Source organism: Sorex araneus, chromosome 3 (assembly GCF_027595985.1).
Source record: "Sorex araneus isolate mSorAra2 chromosome 3, mSorAra2.pri, whole genome shotgun sequence".
Lineage (NCBI taxonomy): Eukaryota > Metazoa > Chordata > Mammalia > Eulipotyphla > Soricidae > Sorex > Sorex araneus.
The window spans coordinates 212,915,466-212,933,885 of NC_073304.1; the positions used below are offsets into that span (position 1 = coordinate 212,915,466).

At 43.2% G+C, this 18,420-nt stretch overlaps 1 protein-coding gene across 6 annotated transcripts in view; it reads left to right on the plus strand.

Annotated features, from left to right (window-relative positions):
- The window catches only part of SPAG9 (sperm associated antigen 9), a 121,362-nt gene that overhangs the window by 42,136 nt on the left and 60,806 nt on the right, over positions 1–18,420 (plus strand). For 4 of the 6 annotated variants that reach the window (XM_055129938.1, XM_055129936.1, XM_055129935.1 and 1 more), the window contains exons 3-5: positions 4,836–4,906; positions 11,598–11,692; positions 17,920–18,070. In XM_055129938.1, the coding sequence (XP_054985913.1) occupies positions 4,836–4,906; positions 11,598–11,692; positions 17,920–18,070 (317 nt within the window). Of the gene's footprint in view, positions 1–4,835; positions 4,907–11,597; positions 11,693–12,274; positions 12,646–17,919; positions 18,071–18,420 lie in introns of those variants that run through there. The other 2 variants (XM_004608656.2, XM_004608657.2) reach the window with 1 other exon arrangement.

Below are 18,420 nucleotides of genomic sequence, written 5' to 3' on the forward strand. Positions count from 1 at the left end.
GTGGAGGGTTGTGGATTATAGTTATGATTATTTCAGCACAAAACTCCAGATTTTGTTTTGGTTGTGTATAAACCAGAGAACAGTGGCTAACATAGGTGAGCAATTGAAAGTGTGTGATGTTTGGATGGCGAGATGGCTCAAAGGCCCAGAGCACACGCTTTGCATGTGGGAGGCCGGGTCAGATCCACGTCACATGCCCCTCAGACATACAGCAGAGAGTGGACTCCGTGCACCTCTGGGTCTGGCCCCAAAGCAGCAGCACACAGTATAAGCATATTTGATCTAACAATCTTTCTGTCTGCATCTTCTCTGGCAGTGCCCAGGGCTGCTCCCAGCCCAGGGCTCCCGCATGCGAAGATGAGCTCCAGCCCTTTGAGCCGGCTCCCGAGCTCTCATTCAGTGATTGTGTGTGTGTGGTGGGGGGGTCACACCTGGCTGTACCGAGGGCTTACTCCTGGTTCTGTGCTCAGCAAGAACTCCTACTGGAGCTTGGGGTCTGTCTGGGCTGGCTGTGTGCAGGGCGAGCACCCTGCCTACTAGACTGTTTCTCCGGCTCCTCACTGGACAGTTTTTGTTTTGCTTTGCTTTGTTTTAGTTTGGGGCCACACATGGCGACACTCAGGGCTTCCTCCTGACTCTGAGCTCAGAGATCGCTCTGCTCTGGAGACCCTGTGTGGTGCTGGCTATCGAGCTTGGGTTGGCAGATACTGAGCCCGGGTTTGCAAGCACCCTGCCTGTGGCACTGCCTTCCTGTTCCCTCGGCAATTTTTTTTTAATTAAGTAAAAATTTTCACTAAAAATTATTATTTATAGCACCATAATTTGCCAAGTGTTCCTAATAGTTGTCTCAGGCATTCCGTGTTCCAGCACCAGCCCCACGACCAGTGTGACCTGCCCTCCATCGGTGTCCGCAGTTTCCCTCCCACCACCGAGCTCGCCTCCTTAGCAGGCACAGACAGACTTACTGCATGTGGCTTGTTACAACATGAAGGCAAATGTTGTTATAAATAGATTTAAAATGTCAATTTGTGGGGGCTGGAGCGATAGCACAGTGGGTAGGGCATTTGTCTTGCACGCAGCAGACCCGGGTTCGATTCCCAGCATCCCATATGGTCCTCTGAGCACCGCCAGGAGTAATTCCTGAGTGCAGAGCCAGGAGTAACCCCTGTGCATTGCCAGGTGTGACCCAAAAAGCAAAAAAAAAAAAAAGTCAATTTGTGATAGCATATGTCTCATAATGGTGTTACTAAAGTCATTATCTGATGGTTTGTGCCATTGATTGGTGCTAGTTAGACCTTCTGTGTTACTCTTTTTCACCGCTTGAGCTTGGTGGTCCTCTCTGCAACTTTCTCAGATTTGCTGTGGTCCTGCTGAGCTGATGGTACTGTGAAATTTGGAGATATGCAGCTGCAAATGTGGCTGTTTGCTCCGGGTGCTGTAGACCTGGAACAATTCCGTGGCTTGGCAGTTTGATGAGGTCCAGTTGTGGAGCTGGGTCATTTCTGTGTCCGAGGCCAGGGGCTGCTTACCTTCAGGCAGAAAGGGGCATCAGTCGGCCCCCTTTCCACAAAGGCCCCAGAGTTTTCAGCCCTGATCCGTCTACCTGGGGAGAGTCAGAGCACCAAGTGGTACTGAGATTACTTACGGAGCTGGGCCATTTCTCTGTCAGAGGGTGAGGGTGTGGGCGGAGGTTGCTGGGTTTCCCACTGCGGGAAGAGGGTCGTTTAGCAATTTTCAGCGGCCCTAAAAATTACCATAGGTTTAATATCAATGGTATCACAACACATCTTCATTGCAGGTTTGCTCATTCTTGCTTTCGATGAGGGTAAAATGAGCAGCTTGTGTATTTAACCCTTGCCTGGCATGACACAATATGATCCCTGGGCACTGTAGTTACGTTTACTCCCTGGTGCACATTTAATTGGCCAGTGTATAGCTTGATTAGAAACTGGTCAGAGCTAGCAGCCCATTTCCAAGGTATTCAAGCCGAGGTGCCAAGGACAGCTGCACAAACCAAACATGACTCTCGGGCTGTGTTAGTTGTACACTGCGTGGTGTCTGGTGTGTCAGCATTTAGGCGTGTCAGAACAGTCCTGTGTACGCTGTTCATAGTGGTTCTGCACCCAGCTGACACAGTCACAGGCTGTCACCTAAATAGCTGAGCCTGTTTGCAGCCTGCAGATCCTGACACCAAGAGAGCATTTCTAGTTGGTGACAGTTAAACAAACAAACAGTATATAACAGCACACATACCTGTATACATATATACACACACATAGGTGGGGAGCACAGTTGGTGGGGATTTAGGGGTCACTGTAGCTGTAGCTCTTTGCTCAGAGGACCACGTGGTGTCAGGGAAGGGGCCCAGGCCACCCAGGCAAAGCAGCACTCAGGTCTGTTTACCCAAGCGTATTTAAAGGAGAGTCTGACTGACTCCTCTCGCCCAGCTGTGTTCTTGTCTCCTGTTTCATCGTCAATAGAGGCCTCAAAGGTCAGCCAGCACCCCCCCACACACACTGCCCCCACCGCCTGCTTCCCTTAGCCCTTCCTTCCAGGTGTTAAGGGCACCTCACTGTGTGTCTTCGAGCACTTCGATTTCTTTACAGCCCTGCTTGGGCTCTTCCTGCTCTGGGAATACTTTCTCTGTCATAACATTCTTTCCTATAAACTTCTGCCGTGGTATTTTGTAAGGTGTCTAGGAATAGAAAGCTTAATAAAGTATCCTGGGGATGGAGAGAGAGTAGAGCGGGGTTTAGTCTTGCATGTGGCCAGCCTGAGTTTGGTCCCCAGTGTCCTATATGGTCCTTGAGCACTACCCGGGCATTCCCAGTAGTAATTCCTGAGGGCAGAGCCAGGAGTGACCCCAGCATCGCCGGTTGTGGGCCAAAAACCTATAAATTAACAAAGTATCTTGAGACTAAAGAGAGAACTCAGTGGGCTGAGGCCTGGAGTTGACCCCTGGCACCCCATGGTTCCCCAGACACTGCTGTAAGTGATCCCTGAGCCCCAGGCAGAGGTGCTCCCCAGCACTGCTGGGTGTGACCTAAAAGCAAAGTAACTGTATAGGGGCTGGATTGTACGTTTTCTTTCCCTGTGCCATGCACAGGTTCTGTCAGCAGAGGGCGCTAAAGAAAGGGTTTCCTGAAGTTAAGACCTATAGCAGGATACTTTAACAGCATTTCCACTTACTCCTTATTAGTAGAAAAGAGCCTGGATAATGTTTAAATAATTTGGGCCCTGTTCCCAAGTTAAGGCTTTTACTAAGCGTTTTTTTTTTTTTTTGGTTTTCTGGTTTGTTGTTGCTGCTGTTGTTGTTTTTGCGTCCCATCTGGTGGTGCCCGGGACTTACTCCTGGCTCTGCACTCAAGGTTCAGTCCTGTAGGGCTCAGAGGACCGTATGGGGTGCCGGGACTTACGCCCAGGTTGACTGTGTGCACGGCACAGTGCCCTCCCCTCTGTACTGTCACTCTGGCCCCGTACGAAATGGTAAGAGGTAATTTCTGTGTCATGTTGAACATTAAGGGAATGACCTGATAAACAGGCATATTATGTGTACAATCTGATATTCAGGGATATTTTAGTTTTTTTGCTTGGGCCTCCCAGACAGTGCTCAGGAGGCAACCACAGCCCATCGGCCTGGAGTTTGGTGTGCGGGCCCAGGGGTTGTGGTACTGCTCTGCCCTGTGCCAGTGCTCGGGGAGCAGGTGGTGCTGGGATAGGACCCGCGTTGGCTGCCTGCATGGCGTGTGCCTTAACTACCCTGGCCTCCGTCTCAGGTCTCCTTGATAGTTTTTGTTTTCAATTCCTTCTCTCCCATTCCTTTCCTTTTTATTTCCCCTTTGTGTGTGTGTGTGTGTGTGTGTGTGTGTGTGTGTGTTGTGATGACCTAGAGTTGTATATGTGTATGTCTGATTGCTCGACAATGTTGTGTTTTTGACTTTGTGGTGATGCTCAGGAGTTACTCCTGGCTCTGCACTCAGGAATTGCTCCTGCCAGTGCTTAGGGGGACCGTGTGGGATGCTGGGGATAGAACCCAGGTCGGCTACATGCAAGGCAAGCACCTTAACCACTGTACTACCTTTCTGGCCACTCACATTTATTTATTTACTTTTCATAAGTGATGCCAGGGGTCGCAAATCAGGCTGGGGTGCTTACACGCTCGGCCGAAGTGCTCACTCAGGGCTGTACTTCTTGCGTTGCAGTGCTTACACATTTGGGTGCTCTCTTAGTTGTGGTCATGGTGCCCTCCAGGGGTTGATGTGCTGCTCAGACAAGTCTCCAGAGGTCATACTTCCCGGCCACAGCACTTGCACATATTTTGAGTTGTGGGCCTCCACTGCAGTTATCAGCATTGCACTCAGCGTTTGCGTGTCCCGGGCATCTGACCCCTTGGCTGTGTGCGTGCCAGGCAGGTTTCTGAGTGCTTGCACTGTTTTTCTAGACCTTCATTTTTCTTTGTTTTCATAGTGCTGTGAATTTAATTTAGGTCTTTTCCATGCAAGGCATGCACTTTCCTACTAAACATTATCCCTGGCCTCTGGCTTGAATTTTTCAATTCCATTTACCCCAACTCTTGTGATGTGGACGCTGGCATTGTGAGATTTCTTGTGGAACACTGAGTCTTAAAGTAGTCCAAGAAGACTGGAGTGTGTGGTTTCCACGTGGGATCCCTGGGTTCAACCCCTGGCATCACGTGGTCCCCAAGGTCCACCCTGTCTGGCCTTCCCCAAAATATTAGCATTGCCAAGGATTATGGATAAACTATCAGCTTTCAAAGATGCAATTTTTGAGTACGCTAATTTTGTTTTGATTAAGTGTATGTATCTTGATTTCAGTTAGCAGACTTGAAGAAAGAGAAGCTGAACTGAAGAAGGAATATAATGCATTACATCAAAGACACACTGAGGTGGGTAGCAGGTTTTTTCGTCATGCTAAATACTGAGACAAAGACAATAATCGTACAAAATATTATCGTATATTTTCATTGAAAATCATATAGTATAAGTCTTAGAAATTCTATTAAATTTCTTGGAGCCATGACTTAGTTACCCAATGCTGATATAAGATATTTTTTATCTGGAATTAACATTTCATGTGTTGAATTAGTGTCCCAAGGAATTATTAAGGTAGTGTTAATAGTTCATTTTTGACTTTGTGCATAGTGAAGAATACACATGATGCTGATAGGAGGATTGGCTTATTTTATAACTAATGGGCAACGGCAGATTGGTAAGTTACTAATAAGAGTCTTTATAATCCGGTATAAAGCACTTATTTGCATTGAACTCATGACAAACTAAACAAGTTATTATATGTTAAATAAAAATGTCTTTAATCCATGTTTTTGCATGTGTTTTCAGTATTTTCAGTGAACAACTGTAGCACATAATTTCTTCAAAGCAGATTAGAAAATGTGGTGTGCTCATTTATTTTTGAGCCACATCTGGCAGTGTTCAGGGAACCACACAGTGCTGGGCATTGAACTTGGGTCTCCCTTAGGCAGAGCCTGTGCTTAGCCCTGCACTATTGCCCTGCCTCAACTATCCCCATTTTAAAAATCATGTTAAAAAATTCTCTTCTACTGTTGACCAGAACGACAGTACAGTGGGTCGGGTGCTTGCCTTGCCTGTCATCACCTAGGTTCAATCCGAAGCACCCCAGATGGTCCCCTGAGCTTCACTGGGAGAGATCTGTGAGTGCAGAGCCAGGAGTCGCCCCTTAGTGCCTCTAGCTGTGACCCAAAGACCAAACCTATGAATACAATTCTTCCTCCACTCCCCTTCCCTTTGCTCTTGTTGCAGTGAGTAGCAGCGGCACGTACTGCTGTGTAAGTCACGCTTGCACATGCAGGTCGCCCCTTGGGCGGTGCTTGTCCAGGCAAGCACTCGGACTTGAGGCTTGGAAGTTGGGATTGTGGTGTTGGCCAATCATCCCCATTTTAGAGATTCGATTTAATTTTTACTTTAATACTTTTGAGCCATACCTAGCAGTGTTCAAGGATTACTCTCAACTCTGTGCTCAGGAATTACTCATAGCTTTGTGTGTGGGACCATCAGTTTTGTCAGGAATTAAACCAGGGCCAGCTGTATGCAAGGCATGTGCCCTACCCACTGGACTATTTTTCTGGCCCTGAATTTTATATTTTTTAATTTAGGGATTTTTGTTTTATGTGTGTGTGTGTGATGCTGGGAATTGAACCCAGGGCCTCCACCTGTAAGTGTCTTACACATACAAGGCAACAGCATTACTGCTGAGCTATGTCCTAATTCAAGATTGAGCCCAGATCTCTCTGATTTTGTTTCCTGCTTTTACAGTAGTACTCTGAGATTATGGAACACAGGGATGCTAAATGTGCCAGAAATTTTTCTGTGCTGTTTTGTCTTGTGGCATCTCAACAACTTCAAGAACCGTGACCTTGGGCCAGAGTGATAGTACAGCAGGTAGAGCGTTTGCCTTGCACATGACCCACCTGGGTTCAATCTCAGGCATCCCATATGATCCCCTGAGCAATGCCAGGAGTAATTCCTGAGTGTAGAGCCAGGAGTAACCCCTGAGCATCACTAGGTGTGACCCAAAAAGCAAAATAATGAATAAGTAAATACTTCAAAACCCAAAAAAGAACAGTGGCTTTGTAGACACAGTTACATGATCCTTGGGCTTATGTGGAGGGATTCAGAGCTAACAGCATTAAAAGAGTCTATGCCACTTGGCTCCAGGCTTCCTTTTACTTTGGTTTGTTTTCTCTCATTTGTGAGATGGGGGTGGAGGGCCACACCTTTTGATGTTCAGAGCTTATTCCTGGCTCTGCACTCAGGGATCACTCCTGGTGGTGCTTATGGGAAATGTGGGATGCCAGGGATTGAAGCCTGGTTGGCCAGGTGCAAGGAAAACACCCTACCCATTGTTTTATTGCTCTGGTCCTCACACTTAAAAAAAAAGAGTTAATGTTATAAAGTTCTGAAATTCAATTTCAAATTTTATTTTGTAATTTTTTTGCCATACCCAGTAACCCAGTAAGCCAGGCTTACTCCTGGCTCTGCACTCAGGAATCAATCCTTGCAGACTTGGGGTGTTCAAAATTGAACCGGGGTTGGCCACGTGCGAGGCAGGCGCCCTACCTGCTGTACTCTCTGTACAGCTGTCAGTCAAATTTTAATGTGCAATTAACTTTTTTCTTCTTCTTTGTAGATTTGTAGAATGCAGTGCATATTTTCTGTCCAACGTCAGGAAATGCTTTAGGGTGTGGGGTTTCTTGTGGGCGTGAGGAAGAACAATGAATTCACTGCCTAGAGAATTGACTGAAAGGGCAGATACACAGGAGCCATATAATGTTTAACTCTTCTGATGACTGAATTGGATAGATCTGCGTTCTGGGATTAAAGCCAACTAGCTAATTAGCGGCAATTAGAACATGATTAATCACTAATTAGCTGGTCAAAGTGGGTAGGTTATTTTAACCTGAATTTTAATCTATAAAATTACAATATTGTAAGGATTAAATTATACAGTGGCTATAAATTCACTGACTTCTAATGTTCAGTAAATGTCAGCTAGAATTTTATAGTTATTCATCTTTCCATTAAGTGCTTATTTAGTTGGGTTGTAATCAATTCCATGATAAAAGACCATTTTGGAATGTCAAATACTATGTCTCCAATGATTTGGGATTAATCATTGTAGATAATAGAAGAAGATAAAAGAGGAGGTTTAGAATCCAGTGTTTTCTAAATTCAAAAGTGTTTCAGTTAATCGCTTAGGACAGGAATCGGGATTGATGAGATAGTACAGGATGAAGGCGCTTTCCTTGGTTCCTGCTGATTCTCATTGGAATCCAGGGCAAAGTACCACCAGGGGTCACTCCTGACCACAGAGCCAGAAACAGTTCTTCAGCACCTCCAGGTTGAGGCCCAACACCCCCCTCCCGCCAAAAATAAAGACAGGAATCAATCTACTGAGTAGACCATTTGAGGGTAGATTAGAACTGATTCCATCCTTGCATTTTATTTATATATTTATGTTTTTCTCTTTGGATAGTTTAAAGCATTCTAGGTAACATTAGTTCCTGTCACTGTCACTGTCATCCTGTTGCTCATCGATTTGCTCAAGCAAAACGTTTTTGGCAGATCAGATACGCCATGGGTAGCTTGCCAGGCTCTGCCGTGCGGGCAAGATACTCTGGGTAGCTTGCTGGGCTCTCCGAAAGGGGCGGAGGAATCGAACCTTGGTCGGCCTCGTGCAAGGCGAACGCTGTGCTATCTTCTGTGCTGTCACTCCAGCAGGGTCAGACCTGGTTAGTACTTGGATGGGAGACATTAGTTTCTGGGTTTTTTTTTATTTGAATATTTAGAAACGTTAGATTCTCCCACTTGAGCTAGTCAATTTTGTATTTTTACTATACAGTATAAAAGACTTAAACTTATATACTGTTTAATTTTATAGCTTAGCCCAGACAACTGAAACCCATGCCTTCAACCTCGTCCCACATGACCCCTCCCAGCCAGTACAGCTGGGTGTCACTGGTGGTCTGCTGAGAGCCCATCCCTTCTAGCCCCCTCCCCCCAAAAAAAGGCCTAATAATAGATTGATGGGGGAAATGGGATTCAACTTAGATGTAGTAGCCTACCACTTTGTTTTATTAGTCTCTTTCTTCGTTTTGGGGCCAGTGGTGCTCAGGACTAATTCTTAGTTCTCTACCCAGAGGTCACTCCTGGCAGTGCCAGGGATCACACCAGGTAGGGCACTTCCCTTGCACATGACTGGCCTTGGTTCAGTTCCCAGCAGCCCACGTGGTCTCCTAGTCCTGCCAGGAGTGATCCCAGAGCACAGAACAGAGGTAAATGGGTTTTTGCCCTGCCCCCCAAGGACCCTCCCCTCTCCCAGTTTCTCTAGCCCTATTCTTAATTGGGAAACAGACTGATTGCTTTTTAAATTTGATTTGTCACTTGATGTAATTGTGGTGGTAACACCACCTAAGGTGGTGCCCTGGGGCCCTAGGTATGCTCCTGACACACTCCACCAACTGGCAGGCAGTGCAGTGCTCAGGCCCTGCAGTACTGGGGCTACAGGGCCGCTGGCAGTGCTGGGAGTGGGGGGCTCCCAGACAGTACCTCTAGATGCTCAGGAGTCCATGTGATGCTGGGGTCAGACCTGGGTCAGACACACTTGTATTATCTCCTGTACTAGAATTTTCATTCCACTTTTTTTTTTCTTTTTGGGTCACACCCAGCAATGCACAGGGGTCACTCCTGGCTCATGCACTCAGGAATCACCCCTGGCGGTGCTCAGGGGACCTTATGGGATGCTGGGATTTGAACCCGGGTTGGCCTCGTGCAAGGCAAACGCCCTACCCGCTGTGCTATCACTCCAGCCCCCTCATTCCACTTTTGTTTACTTGAAATAAATGATTATTTCATACTGATTTGCTGCTTTGTCCTGTTTGGGGGCCATTCTCAGGGGTGTTGGGACTGCTACCATACAGGACAGGGTTTCCCATGACAGTGCTTAGGGGGCACCATGGTGTTAGGATAGAACCTAGGTATCCTGTGTTTTGTAAGTTTTATAAACGTGTATCATGTAAACTTTCCACAACAGAAAGCTACTTTTTAGGGGCCGGAGTTGGCCCATAGGACTGTAAGGTGTGCTTTGCTGGGGGGAATCCTGATTTGAGCTTGGCACCACGTGGAAGCTGGAGTACTGGTAGGAGCAGGCCCCACGAGAAGTTAATGACATCACATATAAAAATTAAAAACAATTAAGGTTCATGTTCTCTCCCTCCCCGACTCCCTTTCTTCTCCCCACTTCCCTCCCTTTCTTCTCCCCACTTCCCTCTCTTTTTTCTCCCTCTCCCTCTCTCTCTCTCTCTCTCTCTCTCTCTCTCTCTCTCGTTTTTGGGTCATACATGGAGGGGTACAGGTCTTTCTCCGGGCTCTGCACTCAGGAATCACTGTGGTGGGACTTGGTGGACCATATGGTATAGTGGAGATTGAATCCGGGTCTGCCACCTGCAAAGCAAGCACTCTACTTGCTGTACTCTCTCTTGGCCCCAAGGGTCTTATCTCTTGACAGTTATCCTTACAATACGTAAGTTTGTGGTTTCCCCAGTACTGTCATTCTAGCCCTGAATTTAGTTTTTGTTTTCCTTTCTTTTGTAGCTTTTTTTTTTGGCAGGGGCGGGGTGGGGGGGGGCAGGCAGAGGGGAAGGGGTTCACCCAGAGATACCCAGGACTTACTCCTGGCTCTGCAATCAGGAATTACTCCTGGCAGTACTCAGGCTACCATATGTGATGCCAGGGATCAAACCTGGGCTGACCGTGTGCAAGGCAAATGCCCTACCGGTGTTATTGCACTGGTCCCTTTCTTTTTTTTTTTTTTTAAGTAAAAATTTGGGCCACACCCAGTGGTGCTCAGGGCTTTCTCCTGGCCGTGTGCTCGGGGGTCACTCCTGGTGGGGCTCAGGAGACCATATGGGGTGCCAGGGATTGAACCCAGCAGGGTGCATGTGCAAGGCAAGTGCCTTACCTGCTGTACTACAGCTCTAGCCCTGGATTTTGTTTTCTGAAAATGGAAATGAAGACCCACCAGGTAGCTCAGTGGTTTGGAGCACAGGCTCTGTGCACTATATGGTTCCCAAGCATCACTAGGGTGGCCCCCAACCTTGATGCTAGGAGTAGTTCCTGAGCACCACCAGTGTGAGCACCCTGCCCCCCAGTATAAAACTGAATTATCCAGAATCCAGTGTGCTTTAGAATTTCCCGATAGTTTATGTAATTGATAATCTTAAAAATTTTACTTCCTGGGCCGGAGCGATAGCATAGCGGCTAGGGCATTTGCCTTGCATGCGGCCGACCCGGGTTCGATCCCCGGCATCCCATATGGTTTCCAAAGCACTGCCAGGAGCAATTCCTGAGTGTAAAGCCAGGAGTAACCCCTGAGCTTCGCTGGGCGTGACCCAAAAAGCAAAAAAAAAAAATTTACTTCCTGTCCTGGCTTGGTAAATGGTTTCATAATTAAGACTCAAAAACAAAATGTTGTATTTTACCTGTTTTAATCTACTGCTATCAAAATAGATGCCTCTACTAAGCAATGATACTAATAAAGTAATAGAAAATAGCATTCTTTTAACTAAATATGCAGATACAGATGATAAGCTGGTATGTTAATTAAATGACTTAAGTTGATGTTTATGAATCCTAATTTATAAAGTGAAAAAGATTAAGGGTATGGTTTATTCTCAAGCTTGATGTTAATGTCTTACCAGTTTAGTGAATAGATTTTTTAATGCCATCTATTATTTTTAGTGATCTCTTATCTCCCAATTTGTTATGTTAAAAGTTTATAATAATATTACGTATTGTAAAAAAGGAAAAGGTTTTACCATGCTAAGCAAGGTGTTACTTTTATGTATCCAGCATCTTTGAATGTAAGCATTTCTATATTCCTTTGCCATTACATTTTTTTATCTTTAAAATATTCTTATACCTGGAGCTGTGCGGACATAGTCTGATAATAAATTATATATAAATGTTTTCCTTGTTTAAACACTGGTTTTGTTCTAGATATTAGTGTTACAAATTTGTCTTTTTTTTTCTTCAAAATAGATGATTCATAATTATATGGAACATTTAGAAAGAACAAAACTTCATCAACTCACAGGGAGTGATCAACTAGAGTCCACAGCTCATAGTAGAATTAGGTAAGCTTTGTTTTACATTTTTGCCTTGAGAAAAAGTGAAATAATGTTTCTGTTTTCTCTGTTCTTTAATCCTGGAACAATAGTTAAGCTCTTCTGTGTTTGGAATGCAGTAGGATAGAATAGCACAGAATGATAGAAACAGCTTTCACTGTTTAAAGGTAAATTGTGAGTTGTGCCAGAGAAACATCATAGTGAGGTATTTGGCTGTTAAATATATATATACATATATATATTTAACTTATATATTTGGCTGTTAAATATATATATACATATATATATATTTAACAGACTATATGTATGTATGTATGTATATATATTTAACAGACTATTAGGTTAAATATTTTCTGATTTGCCCAATGCTAAAAAATTATTCATTTCTCCTGTGCAGTTGGTCTCGAGCCCTTTGTGTTTGAGAGAGGCACGTTTGAAAGGGTTTGAAAGGATTAGCTGGACATCTGTTTGATGTAGGAGAGTGAATAAATTATGTAGATCTCCAGGCTTCCTAGCCAATGAGCTGGGCCAGGACGCTGTGAGGAGAAGAAAAGAGTGGATAGGCTGGCGGCGGCTCGGGTTGCTGCATAAAAGCCGGGAGCAGCAGCTCTATGGTTCTGAGGTGGTGAGAGCGGGATGACGTCACCGCCCCGGAGCTGCTGCAGGATGGAGTGGAGAGCTGCCGCCGATGGCATTGTTTTTGTGGCAGCAGCTGAATGACAGATTCTTACTACCGAGATCCCCCTGTGGCCCCGGTGTAGGCCTCCTGGTTTGGGTGTTCCATCATGCCCGCACAGCGCCATGAGTCCTGGATGCATGCTGCTGTTTGTGTTTGGCTTTGTTGGCGGGGCGGTGGTCATTAATTCTGCTATCTTAGTGTCTCTCTCTGTTTTGCTGCTTGTGCACTTTTCTATTTCTACCGGTGTGCCAGCTCTGACGCAGAATCTACCAAGGATACTCAGGTACTCCAGCCTCTCTTAGAAGCCCCTGTTTAGTCGATTTCTATCAGAATTTTAGCTTCCTGGGTCTGCTTTGTAACCATTTTTTTTTTTTTTTGGTCATTGTTGTAGATTGAAACAATGGAAAATGTCTTGAAGCTAGGATTTCTGTTCTTATATGTAGGAATTTACAGATCCTCACGTAGGGCTTGGCTTTGTGCTTGGAAAGCACTGACCTAAGGAAAGGATTTTGCTAGCGTGCTCAGATAGAGGCACAAGGTCAGTGTGGTCTTGTCTCCGGCATGGTGTGCAGAGAGTAAAGGCAGAGCAAGAGTGCCTGCAGCCTGCGCCCACTGTTCGACAGCCTCAGTGTTTCACATTTGAGCATTTGGGGGTGGATATCTTTTATTTGAGGATTTGTCAGATCGACGCAGGCACAAGGTCAATTTTTTTCAGCACAGGTTAATTTTTTTTTTTTCATTTTCCTGTGCTCGATGGAGGTCAAGCATCTTTTTGCAATTTTCAGTAGCAGCACATGGGAATGAGAACTGACAAAGATTTTCCTTCTAAACAAGGCATAGTTTAAACTGAAGGGGTTTAAATCTTTTAAGCAAGGAACGTATTTCTTCCCCACCCCCTCCATTATTCACACATCTGAGACAGGAGTTGTGGAAGCTTTACAAAGGCTCTCACTATTGTTTGGTGTTGGGTTGCCCTTTCTTTGTAGACTTGGCTGACAAGTATTGATGCCGTTTTGGGGGGAGTCATTAATCTCTGTGGCTGCTCTGCTCTCCAGTCTGTTCACACCCCTTAAGAACCATTTTCTACATTTCAGACGTTTAAGGTTTTGTTTTCTTTTGTTCAGATTTCTGCTTTGTGTTTGACTTTAAATGAAGGTATAGCTTTTATTACTTAAATGTTTACTCTCAATCATAATTGTGGGTTTAAATGGAATGAATCAAAGTAATAGGTTATCTTAGTGTGTTCTTTTATGCATAATTCACATTAGTCACTAAGGCCCAGGAATTAAATTTTATCTGTAGTCTAAAACCAGATATTGGCTATTTATTTTCTTACCTGATTTTATAAAAATTAGGAGCAGGGTTACTCCTAATTTCAGTGCATATTTTAGTAGCACAAAGCATTTCTGTATGGGTATGTATGTGTACGTGTATATTAAGGGGGGAAAACGCACTTAACTCAAGAACCCTGAAGTAAGCTCAGTGTTTAAAGGTGGCCTCTGCTTGCAGCTCCTTTGGAAGAGGCAGTTTCGGGGTTGACTGCTGGGTCAAATGCCGTGCTTTGGGACTTTGGGCAAGTTGTGTAACCAGTCTTTTTGTGCCCAAGTTGCAGTTTTCTTTTAGTGAAATGGTTTTATTGAAAGAACTTTACTTATTCAAATGCGGGAGAAGAGAAAGAGGGAGAGAGATATGAATTCAAGAGAGAACATAAGGTTCTCCAGAGTGGAAAAGCCCTTATATCCTTAGAGTTTTAAAAAGCAAGTAAGATGATTATTTTGCATTTTTAGTTTCCTGATGCATAGTAAATAAATACATAATTTTTGAAGTCATGTATGTGTACTGCATCTTTTTTATCTTTTTGGGTCACACCTGGTGATGCTCAGGGGTTACTCCTGGCTCTGCACTCAGGAATTACTCCTGGTGGTGCTCAGAGAACCATATGGGATGCTGGGAATCGAACCTGGGTTGGCTGCGTGCAAGGTAAATGCCCTACCCTCTGTGCTATCGCTCCAGCCCCGTGTACTGCATTTTTAACAGCACTATTTTTCCTCTACTTATCGATAAAATAACAAGATTAAGTTTTTAAAAATTGTTGATCTTTTGAACAAAAACATCAAGGTCTTAAACATTAAGATTCAGTTAACAAAAAGTACAATTACAAGGATCTTGGAGTCCTACAAGCCTGACTGAATCCCTTCACTGTCAGTTATTTAGTGTTTAATGTATCTTAGTACCACTTTAGGAAAATCTAGAAATTGGGAAAATAAGCCTCATTTCCTCATGAAGACTAAAAGAGATTGTGTAAATAAATCTTTTGTGTAGTCTATGTCACATGGCAGGTGTTGAACAGATGTATTCTTTTTTTACTGCCCTTTATGTAGTAGATTTTATTAATGACTAATTGTTTTAAGTTTGAGTATAGTCAAAAGGCTCTTTCAGAGGCTGGAGCATTAGTACAGCGGGTTGGGCGTTTGCCTTGCACATAGCTGACGGGATTCAATCCCTGGCATCCCATATGTTCCCCCAGCACCTCAAAAAGCCGCCTCCCTCCCCCCCCCCAAAAAAAAAGGCTCTTTCAAAACACTACATTGTTTCTCTCAGTAATCAACTGAAAATGGATATATAGAACTGAAATGGATACATTGGCAATTTAGAAAAAGAATGTAACAAGCATTGTTAGTTTTGTTTCTAGATAGTAACGTATTGAAACATTTTAGTAACATTAAAAAAATCTTAGGCTTGCTATTTTCCATAGATTAGCCCATTCTTAGGTTTCTACTGTGAGTTTTACAGAAGAAAAACCGTATTACCGCCAGAGAATACAGGTACCAAATAAACATAGCAACATAGTACATATGTTCTTTTTCAGGAAATTTTTTGAAATTTGAATTATAATTGACGTGCATAATTTTACTTTCTTCCCTCTTCCTCACTCCTACATATGTATCAGTAAAGTAAGGTGGAAGATATGTAGTAATTTTATTTTTGCAAGGTTGGATTGAACCTGGGTTGGCCACATGCAAGGCCACTTTAGCACTCTGTGCCATCTCTGACCCCTGTCATTGACCTTCATGACAGAAGTGACCGGTCTAAAGAAAAATTGCTTTTCAGAGTAGTTTCTGAGTCATAAGTTGCATGCTGCTGTTTTTAGGCAATAATATAAGGAACAGTGAATTCTACTCGTGTTTTGTATTACACATTTAGCATGAGAAAGTAAAACTTAGATCTACAGTATACTTTCCCCACTAGTTTTTCACTTTTTCAGTTTTTGATGTGTGAAAATGAAGGTATCATTCATACAGAATGGCAAGTCTAATGACTGGCCTGTCTTTTGCGTAGTATTATAAAGAATTTACATGAACTTTCCACTGTCTTCCTGCTGATCATTATATTTTGACTTAGAGAACTTTCAGTTAAACTTAACACTTGTCACTTTCTTGAATAAATCATTATGGTATGTTAAAAAATAGTTTGTCTAGTAGCTTTTAAACCCTGAGAATTTTAGTTCCCAAAATATGTTCCCTTCCTAATTTGGGAGCAAACATTACTCTAACAACTTTAATTTTTTGTCTGCATCAGCATTTAAAAGAAGATCAATTTCTTGGAGTCAGAGGGATAGTACAGGTGGGTAGGTGCTTGCTTTGCACCTGAGCAGCACCAGGAGTGATTCCTGAGTACAGAGCCGTGGATAACTCCTGAATGCAACCAGAGATGGCCCAGAAAGCCCCCTGCCCCGCAAATTAATCAATTTCTAATCACTGTTACTACCACTTGATGAAAGATCATTTTATTTTTAGGGGAGGAGGTTGGCAACACTTGGTTGTGTTCAGGGCTTACTCATGGTTCTGAGCTCAGGGATTACTCCTGGTGGTGATCAAAGGAACATGTAGGGTACCAGGAATCAAACCCAAGTTGGCTGCATGCAAAGCACCTTACTTGCAGTAGTTTCACTTTCTTTTACCCATGAAAGTATATTTTAAAAAGCAAAGAAAAGATGAAAAACGTGATCAGATTTTTGGTTCTGTGGAAATATTTATATGTCTATACATTTCTATGTTCTGTGTTATTCAATAAGAATATAATGCCCTTTTTACCATAGGTTTATAAAAACTGTTGAGAGCAAGCATTCGGGAAGAATCGGAACAAATAGAATAGTTGATTAGTTCCTTTATTTTTTGTCATTTGATGGTTATGGTACCTTAAATCATAAACTTAGCTTTGGTATTAAAATTTGGCCCTATAGCAAGCTGTGCACCTATATTTGAATTTTCCTTCCAAAACAGATAGAAAAAGTAAGCCAAGTCTGTAGAAGTAAGAAATATTTAATTGATAGAAAAAAAAACCCACAACATTTTCTGGTTTTTTTTTTCTTATACATACATATTAATAAAGTACAGCCTCTTCACCCCCTTTCTCTTCACTTAATTTTTAAGCTGTTTTGACAGCTCATGATTCCTTCCTTATGCCTGGGGATGGGGACACACACCCTTTGCGTTAGGTGAGGATATATTTCAGAAATGTCTTATTAAGTTCTAGGTACAAAAAAAAGCTGTGAAGTCAACATTACTTAGAAAATTGAGTGTTTTCCCACTTTGATGTTTAATATTTGGCAATTTTATTCCTGCCAACGGAGACAAGAGTCCCAGGAGGTCTCAAACCTTTCACATCTTACTTCTTGCCATTCTTGAATCAGTGACCCAGAAAGACCTATGATAGGACTTGTTTCCTCTGGGAAGCTCCTTTGACTTTATGCATCAACTAAGAAAGTGTAGATTGTTGAAATTCTTTTATTATTAAAATTGTAATATTTGTTGAAATTTCCCCAGAAAAACAAATCTAGGAAATTCTTCTCTTTCATTGATTTCTTATTTTAATTTTTTTGTTTCCTTCCTTGAAAACTCAATGGGTTTTCTCCTCTGTACTATTTTTGTTGTTTTCAAAGTGCCATTGATCAGACGCAGGACTGCATGCTGGTAGGCGTGTATTGTTATCGCACATACTCTGGTCTTCCCGCCATACACTTTGAAAGTGTATGTGGAAAATTACAGCCTCCCCACATAAAGGGAGGAAAGTCTTTTAATTGCTTATTAATATGTAATCAGTGTCCTTGATTTATATGATACATTGATTTTCTTGACCTTGACGACTTGGTTAAACACTTCTGGGATTAGTATTTGGATTTGGGAAATGGAGTACTGTTGATTGGGGTCATTGCCAGAGAAGACATTGAACGTTTCACCAGGATAAATTAAGTTGAATAACTCTTCTTGCTCTGAAGTCAAACCACAGATTGCTTTCGGGGTGAAGAGCTCATCAGTAAGTTAGAAGATTTACTAAATTGTTTCTTCTCATTTTCTTAGATGATTTCTTGGGCTAATTTAGACTTCAGAGACTCTTCAGTAAGTCTGTCCACTTGTTTAGAGAGGCATATAGTGTTCAGTACCTGGGTGATAATGTTGGTGCAGCAGGAACCTAGGCTTACTGGTTACCGTATGAGGAACTTAAGTAGGTCAAAAACAAATGAATGATCACTTCCTCCCCTCCCCTCTCCAAATAGAAAAGAACGCCCTATATCATTAGGGATATTCCCATTACCTCCTGGAGATGGATTACTTACACCGGATACTCAGAAAGGCGGGGAGACTCCTGGATCAGAACAGTGGAAATTTCAAGAATTAAGTCAACCACGTTCACATACCAGTCTCAAGGTAAGCTTTATTTTGCTGAAATCTGTCATTTACATTTTATACTTGTCTTTTTGTGTGGTGATGGTTTTGTTTTTGTTTTGCTTTCTATTTTGGTTTTGAGGTCCTACTTTGTGGTGCTCAGGGCTTACTCCTGGCTGAGATCAGAGATTACTCCTGGCGGGCTCCAGAAGACCATGAAATAGCCAAAACTTAATGGAATTTAATAGTCTGGATGCATTTTAATTTGTAACACTTTTTTTTGTTTCCTATTTTTGGGTCTCATGCAGGTATGCTCAGGGGTTACTCCAAGTTCTTTTTTCAGGAATCACTCTGGGGACCAGATGGGATGCCAGGGATTGAACCCAGGGTGG